The sequence below is a fragment of the Chenopodium quinoa genome, unplaced genomic scaffold (assembly GCF_001683475.1).
Source record: "Chenopodium quinoa cultivar QQ74 unplaced genomic scaffold, ASM168347v1, whole genome shotgun sequence".
Classification (NCBI taxonomy): domain Eukaryota; kingdom Viridiplantae; phylum Streptophyta; class Magnoliopsida; order Caryophyllales; family Amaranthaceae; genus Chenopodium; species Chenopodium quinoa.
Genome location: NW_018744026.1, coordinates 2,178,621 through 2,187,175, shown reverse-complemented (window position 1 = coordinate 2,187,175; position 8,555 = coordinate 2,178,621). Strand labels below are relative to the sequence as shown.

General features: G+C 44.5%; 1 protein-coding gene across 1 annotated transcript; it reads right to left on the bottom strand.

Annotated features, from left to right (window-relative positions):
- Positions 1 to 4,154: 4,154 nt before the first annotated feature.
- On the bottom strand, positions 4,155 to 8,138 carry LOC110690339. Its single transcript, XM_021867164.1, has 4 exons — positions 7,616 to 8,138; positions 6,285 to 6,904; positions 6,051 to 6,191; positions 4,155 to 4,511 (listed from the first exon to the last, which is right to left on the bottom strand). Exons 1-4 carry the CDS (start codon positions 8,136 to 8,138, stop codon positions 4,155 to 4,157), a joined length of 1,641 nt encoding a protein of 546 aa, XP_021722856.1.
- Positions 8,139 to 8,555: the final 417 nt, after the last annotated feature.

Sequence of the window (8,555 nt, the reverse complement as noted above, 5' to 3'; positions counted from 1 at the left end):
GAAGAGGTCAAGCTGGGACGCGGATAACTGGTCATATGGCTCGGGTTGGACAAGGGGGTCGGGGTGAGAGGGGTCGACATAGGGGTAGTTAGGATCACCCCTGTAATCACTCCCACCCGAAACCCGATAATCATAATGACCGGACTTATCAGGGAAATCACGCCCAGGCATAGTAGGGTCCGAGGTCCCTTGCCAATATGGGTACGTAGGTAGGTTGTCACCCCCCCAAGATGGCACGGGCCCTTGTTGGGCCGGCACATTAGGGTAGTTGACCGGGGGAGTGACATCCCCTCTACGCACACTCAAATCATATAAGGCGTTGGTTTGGTAAGAGAGGTGTTGGTGGGAAGCAAACATACCTTGCATGACGAGTTGCATGCTCTCCATTTGGGCTCGCATTGCCTCCATTTGTTGTTGGTAGTCAGGTTGGTGTTGATGTTGTTGTTGCCTTGATCCTTGTTGTTGTTGTTGTTGGTGGAACTCATCCTCTGTGCCCTCATTGCTTTGGCCGGACCCTTCCCCCGTGACCATCCTAGCGCTAGGAAGGACGCCTGAGTCCTTCTTTACCCACCATGGGTAATTGACTCCTTCCCTTGTGAAAGAAGTGAATTCCGGCTTGGGCAGGAAACAGTGGTGCTCGTGGGAGACAAGTAAGCTCCAAGTCTTTCCTTGATCCTCGGTATCCGCGATGAACTTCATAGTTTTTAGTTGGTCGAGGTCGAGCCAGATATCACTCCCATCACTCTTCCCTACGGGGGTGCAAGATTCGAGCTTAGCCAAATGCCCCAGCTTCTCGGCTATCCGAGTTACCAGCCCTCCAAAATGAATTTCACCTTTCCTTGTACCCGACTGGACACTCTCAATGCATTTGGTGAATAGATACCCGAAGTTCATTCTGTGCCCAATTTCCGGCTGCGTAGCTAGCCATAATAGTCGGATTTCCTCGGTTGTAATCTTCCCCAAGTCCTGTTTATTAAAGACCGTGTACCCAAGGATTTGATGCAGATGTCTGATGGCTGGGTGCATGATCTGACTGGCTAAAGAGTACTTGGAGTTGAAGGCGTTCATTCTCGAAATGACCTTCAACCAGTGAAGGGGCTCATAAGCATGGAGCCCCGCATGTTCGGGGAAGAACATATCGGCATCGGGGTTGAAATCCAGCAGTTGGTTAAACTTGCGGAGGGTGAAGGTTTATTTTTTGTTAAAGAGTTGGAAGGAGATGTAGATCATTATCTCCTGCGGCATGAGTTTCGAAGGAAGCAAGAAACTCTAGGGTAGGCTCTTTGTAGGTTCGATAGGCACTTGACACAAAGGAACCGAGTCCGAGGTTGTTGAACAAGAACCAACAATCCTCATCGATACCAAGCTTGGTTGTGGTGGAGTGATGGTAATGCTTGGTTGGTCTCAATTTTCTGTTTAGGAGGTTGTCATAGATGGGTTTGTGTTTTTTGTTGTGGAATTTGAGGGGTGGTAGAGGTGGTGGAGCGGTTTGGGGTGTAGGTTCATTTTGTTGGGGGTTGGAAGAGGATGAACCTTGGAGTTCCTTCCCACTTTTTCTCTTCTTAGAACCGAAAACCATTGTCACCAATATCAAATTGCAGTCCAATTCCAAAACAATAACTCACAATAGTCACACTACAACAATCTCCAAAACCAAGAATTACCAAGTTCAAACCACAAGCAAGCAATCTATGACAAGGAACAAACTAACACAAACAACAACTCAACAATTAATAATGCTTAAGATGATGAATGAATACAATATAGGCATGCACCAATAAAAAATTTCAACATGAAAATACATAAACATACAATTTCTCAACCAAAAGCTTGTTTCAAATTCAAAGGTAAATGAGAGTAAGGAAGAAATGTATACCAAAATGGATACCAATAATTGCTCCTACTATCCCCTTGAAGAAGAAATCAAGACTTCCTCCAAGAACCCTCCAATGGTGAAAGAAATTGCCACACAAAGTGGAATTCCGAAATTGGGGGTTTTAAAGGATGAAATTTCAGATTTTTGGTGAGAAAAATTGTAGAAGAGTGAGGGAATTGTTGAAATTTGACGGAATTTGATGAATTAGGAAGAGAAATTTAAGAGGAATGGGTTAGGGTTTGAAATGGAGTAAGGAGTAGAGAGGGAAAAGGGGAAAAAATCTGATTATGTTTTCAGGCATGTGGCTGAAAATAAAAAGGAGAAGTCGCAGACCTGAAGGGCCGCGCCCGCGGCATGCTTTGACCGCGCCCGCGGGATCGTATGCCGCGCCCGCGGCTTCAGGGTTTCAGGTTTCTGTTTTTCTAGACTGCAGGATGCCGCGCCCGCGGGCCTATGGGCCGCGCCCGTGGCGGTGCCTGTCCGCGCCCGCGGCTAACTCTTCCCGCGCCCGCTCTCTGTATCCCTGAGCCATCTCCATTTTATGTGGAAAAAAATTGAAAACCCCAGCCGCGCCCGCGGGCCTTTGGGCCGCGCCCGCGGGGCCTTCTGTGCGCGCCCTCTCCAGTCATTACCCAGGCATCTCCGCTTTATATTGAAAACAGGAAAGGGGCCTTCTGTGCGTGCCCTCTCCAGGGTCCTCTCTGGGCATCTCCATTTCCCCTTTCTCCAAACTCCTTCTCTTCTCCAAACCCAACTTAATAGATCATGCACCCAAAGATCAAGGTACCTAAAGAATGAACAACACATTCAATAAGAGATTAAAGGAAAAATCATCCAAAAATAGTCAAAGACAAAAAAACACAAAATCTAAAAGGGTTGAGAATTCGGGTTGCCTTTCGAAAAGCGCTTCTTTATAAGGTCATTAGCTTGACCATTTCACATTATCCTCAAGAAAGTGACTTAGGATCCGGCGAATCGAGCCGCATGCACTCAATCATGCCAATTTGATCATTGCAATGGTAGAGCTTCAAACGGTGGTCGTTGACCATGAACTTGTTCCCATTCGCTTCTAACTCAAAGGACCCATAAGGAGTTGTTTTTGAAATTGTGAAAGGCCCCGACCATTTAGACTTAAGTTTTCCGGGGAACAAACGAAGTCTAGAATTGAATAACAAAACCTTATCCCCAACCTTAAAGCTCTTGTTCCTTATATGTTGGTCGTGCCACCTTTTGGTTCTCTCCTTGTAGAGTTTCGAGTTCTCATAGGCATCATAGCGGAGCTCCTCAAGTTCATTGAGCTTAAGTAGCCTCTTTTCGCCCGCCAAGGTCATATCCATATTGAGCCCTTTGATCGCCCACCAAGCTTTGTACTCTAACTTGACCGGCAAATGACAAGCCTTTCCATAGACCAATCGGTAAGGAGTAGTACCAATCGGGGTCTTGTAAGCCGTCCTTAGAGCCCAAAGCGTATCATCAAGTTTGAGAGACCAATCTTTTCTAGACTTGTTCACCATCCTCTCAAGAAGGTTCTTGATCTCCCTATTTGATACTTCCACTTGTCCTTGAGTTTGGGGGTGGTATGGTAGGCCGATTTTATGATGAACCCCATAGCGTTTGAGGAGATCTTCAAGTTGTTTCTTGGCAAAGTGAGAACCACCATCGCTAATAAGAACTCTTGGGACCCTGAATCTTGGGAAGATGATCTTTTTTAGAAGCTTGAGCACAACCTTGTGGTCATTGGTGGGCGAGGGTATAGCTTCGATCCACTTGGTTATGTAGTCCACCGCCACCAATATATATAGATTGCCACAAGACGAAACGAAAGGCCCCATAAAGTCGACCCCCCATACATCAAAGGGTTCAACCTCCAAAATATTTTGTTGAGGCATTTCATCACGCTTGGTTATGCCCCCACTTCTTTGGCACTTATCACATCTAGATATGAATTTGTGGGCATCCTTGTGCATTGTTGGCCACCAAAGAAGAGATTGAGAAATTTTAGCCACGGTCTTTTCTACTCCTCCATGCCCACCACATGGCAATGAATGACAATGCTCAAGCACCCCTTCGATCTCATGATCCGGAACACATTTTCTAAAAAGCCCATCTCCACATTGCTTGAATAGATAAGGATCGTTCCAAAAATACCTCCTCACTTCTTTGAAAAACATTTTCTTTTGTTGAGAGGAGAACTCCGGGGGAACGACACCACATGCTAAGTAATTGGCAATGTCCGCATACCAAGGGCTTAGTGTTGATGCAATGGCCATAAGAGCCTCTAAACCCAATTCTTCATTGATAGGCACGTTTTCTTTAGCCTCAAATGGTCTGCTACATAATTTTCCGCCCCCTTTTTGTCCCTCATCTCCATGTCAAAGTCTTTGAGAGAAAGAACCCAACGAATGAGACGCGGTTTTGCTTCCTTTTTGGTCATAAGGTGGCGGACCGCGATGTGATCCGTGTAGACTATCACCTTTGAGCATATGAGGTAAGACCGGAACTTATCCATGGAAAAGACAACCGCTAGCATTTCCTTCTCGAGTTGTGGTATAATTCTTTTGAGCTTCGTCGAGGGTTCTACTTGCGTAGTAGATGACACAAGATCTTCCTTCTTTCTTTTGCCCAAGCACGACACCTACAGCAAAATCACTTGCATCGCACATTAGCTCAAAGGGCAAGCTCCAATCCAGAGCTTGCACCACAGGAGAAGAGATGAGGGCTTCCTTGAGCTTTTGAAATGCCTCAAGGCAACCCTCATCAAAATTGAACACAACATCCTTTTTGAGTAACTCGGTTAAGGGTTTGGCGATAGATGAAATTTTTTTGATAAACCTCCGGTAAAACCGGCATGCCCAAGAAAAGCTCTCACTCCCGTGACGGAGGTAGGAGGGGGCAACTTAGCAGTCACCGAAACCTTAGCTGAGTCTACTTCAATTCCCTTTTTTGATACTTTATGGCCTAGGACAATACCTTCCTCAACCATAAAATGGCATTTTTCCCAATTCAACACTAAACTCGTCTCTTGACACCTTTTCAAAACTTTTTCAAGGTTAATAAGGCATGTGTCAAAAGACAATCCACCAACACTAAAATCATCCATAAAAACTTCAATTTCATTCTCAAGCATTTCAGAAAAAATGGAAGTCATGCATCGTTGGAAAGTTGAGGGAGCATTGTATAACCCGAATGGCATTCTTCGGTACGCAAATGTCCCATATGGACACGTAAAAGTAGTTTTCTCTTGATCATTTGGATGGATAGGGATTTGGAAAAAGCCGGAGTATCCATCCAAAAAGCAAAAGAAAGCATGATGGGAGAGTCTTTCCAACATTTGATCCATGAAGGGGAGAGGAAAATGATCTTTCTTAGTGTTCTTGTTCAGCTTCCTATAATCAATGCACATCCTCCACCCGGTGACCGTCCGGGTGGAGATTTCCTCTCCTCCTTCTCCCTTGACAATGGTCATTCCACCCTTTTTGGGGACCACGTGAACCGGGCTAACCCACTTGCTATCGGAGATAGCATAGATTATACCCGCCTCACGCAATTTCAAAATTTCCTTCTTGACTACCTCTTGGAGGTTGGGGTTTAACCTCCTTTGAGGTTCAATGGAGGTGGATTGATCATCCTCAAGGTGAATACGATGCATGCATAAAGAAGGGCTAATACCCTTAATATCGTCAATGCTATACCCTATCACATTTCTATATTTTCTCAAAACAACAATCAATTTTTCCAAATCAAGACCATTAAGGGAAGCATTGACAATAATGGGGTATTCTCCTTCATTTCCAAGATAAGCATATTTCAAAGAAGGGGGAAGGGGTTTGAGTTCTACCTTGGGAGGGGGCTTAGAACTCTCCTCCAATTTTTCCTCTTTATGCTCAAGCTCATCATGCTTAGTACCGTTCTCTTCTTCCTTTTTGGCTTCTTCAATGGCCATAGAAAATTCCTTTTCTTCTTGGGAGAAGTAATCTTCCTCACATGTGAGAGCTTCGGCCATAGGATCTTTAGGACTCATGACAACCCTTCCCAAACGATCTAGCTCTTCATTGACAACATCGACCCTATAACACTTCTCAACCATGGGGGTTTTGAGTAGCTTAGAGAATTCAAAGACAATTTTTTCATCGGCCACTTCACATGTAATGGTATTATTCATGCAATTAATTACCGCCCCCAAAGTTTTAAGAGCTTCACGACCCAAGATCAAAGGTGTATCCACATCTTCTTCCATATCCATCACCACAAAGTCACATGGCACATAGATATGCCCAACTTGAATAGGGACATCTTCAAGCTCGCCACAAGGTAGCTTCACCGATCGATCGGCCAATTAAATGGTTTTCCTAGTGGGGATCATCTCAATGTTAAGCTTTTGAGCAATGGATAGAGGGATTAAACTAACACTTGCTCCGAGGTCGGCTAGGGCACCCCTAGCTTCCATGTTCCCAATTTTGACCGGCAAGGTAAAGCTTCCCGGGTCCTTTTGCTTCTTGGGAATTTTGTGTTGAACAAGTGCACTCACTTGATGGGGAAGAGTGATAAGCTCATCATTGAGCTTCCTTTTGTTGGTGAGAATGTCTTTCAAGAACTTGGAGTATGTAGGCATTTGTGTGACAACTTCAATGAAAGGGAGGTTAATGTGTAAGTTTTTCATCACACTTAGAAACCTTGCAAATTTATCATTCAATTTTCTCTCCGCAAGCCGACCGGGAAAAGGAACCGGTCCATCAAGGTTTCTAGCCTCACTAGAAGTTGAGGATGTCACCACATCCTTAGTCTTCTTTTTCTCCATACTCTTCTCTTTCTCATCAACCTTCTCTTCTTCAACTTTCTTATCATCACTCATCTCTTCTTCTCCCTCCTTTTCCTTACCATCCTCTTCCTTGGGACTCTCATAAGATGTACCCGATCTCAATGTGATTTCCTTGCAAGAGTCGGGTTTTACAATATTGGAAGGGTTGGTTTGTGATTGTCCGGGCAAAGTGGAAGATGAATTAAAAGAAACTCTCTCGGCCAATTGTGCTAGTTGTGAATCAACCATCTTGTTATGAGCCTTGACTTCTTGCATTTGTTGATTCATGGCTTGAAGTTGTTGAAGAATTTGAGTTTGAGTAGAATCGGGTTGAGATGCTTGCTCTTGACTTCTTTGAGTTGCTTGGGTTTGATTTTGGTATTGGTGTTGATTATTGTGTTGGTTGTTTCTTGGGTAGTTTCCTCTTTGATTTTGGGTTTGGAATGGAGGAGGGTTTTGATATTGGGTGTTGGAATTGTATGGTTGTTGAGCCTGTTGATTCCATTGTTGAGGTTGGTTTGCAAATCCGGGTGGTGGTTGTCTCCAAGCTACTCCTCCACCATTTCCCCTATACCCTTCTTGCCTTGTGTTGTATGTCGCTACATGCTTCGGGCTCAACCCGCCACAATAGGATGTATCATGGTTGGTGCCACCACAATTTTTACAAGAGAAAGAGTTGACTTGGGAGGAGCTTGAACCACTAGCAACACTTGTATTCAACTTGGCAAGCCCTTTTGTCAACATCTCAATTTGATGTTGCAATTGATCGACCTTCTCCAACTCATACTTCCCACCTTTCTTTGATGCATTCCTCCTTCTTCCTCCCCAAGAGTAATTTTTAACTACCTCTTCGATCGTTGCTTCAACTTGATTTTGAGGGACTTTGATCAATTGTCCACCCGCTCCCGCATCCAAATTAGCTCGGGACATCGTTTCCAAACCATCATAGAAGAACCTCATGAGTAAGCTTTGATTGTACTCATGGTGAGGACATGCTTGCACCAACTCCTTAAACCTCTCCCAAGCTTCACTAAGACTCTCCTCCGCCTCTTGTTCAAAAGATGATATCTTCCTCCTCATCTCGGCGGTTTTCTCCTCGGAGATGAATCTCTTCAAGAATGCTTGCACAATTTCCCTCCATGTCGTGAGAGAATTAGGTTTGACTTGCTTGAGCCACTTCTTTTCTCTCCCCGCAAGAGATTGCCGAAATAGGTGCATCCGAATGTATTCTTGAGAAACTTGGTTGGTTTGTATCATGGCACAGAGTTCGAGGAACCTATCAAGGTGCTCAATGGGGTCTTCACTTGGAGAACCCGAGAATTGCTCCGCTTGAACCATTCGTGTGTATTGAGGATGGATGGTGAAGTTAGTCTTAGTGACGGGTAACAATATCCCACCGGTGAGCTCATAATCCTCCGGATTACCAAACTCACGGAATAATACATCCACTTGTTGTCCCGCCATTTCGTCACCTTGGGAATGTGAGGAACAAGAATCACTTTCACTATCAAAAATTGCACCAGAACCTCTTCCCTCTTCTTGATAGAGTCTACGGACTTGTCTCAAGGTTCGGTCAATTTCGTGATCAAGGTTGTGAGTAGGTGGTCCTTGAGATCTTCTTTGCATACACCAAAGCTAAACAAACAATTAGCAATGACTAGCAAGTGGAAAAGGAACTAAACAAAAAGCAACAAAATCCACAAATTACGCAAATAAGTGTGCAAAACTAGCCGTTTCCCCGGCAACGACGCCAAAATTTTGATCGGTGGACAATAGGTCGTTAGTTTATTATCCTAGATCAAAATTACAATTTATAACTCCTATCCTAGCTCTATCAAATTTTGCTTTAGATAGCGGTAAGGTAGGGTCGATTCCCAAGGA

Excerpts from the sequence above, each read along its gene's own strand:
- LOC110690339 (XM_021867164.1), bottom strand. The coding sequence starts at position 8,138 with ATGGCGGGACAACAAGTGGATGTATTATTCCGTGAGTTTGGTAATCCG. Across the intron at positions 6,192-6,284 it reads TAGCCGACCTCGGAGCAAGT|CTACCTTGTGGCGAGCTTGA; the intron begins GTTAGTTTAATC and ends CGATCGGTGAAG. Across the intron at positions 4,512-6,050 it reads CTCTTAAAACTTTGGGGGCG|GTGTCGTGCTTGGGCAAAAG; the intron begins GTAATTAATTGC and ends ATTTTGCTGTAG.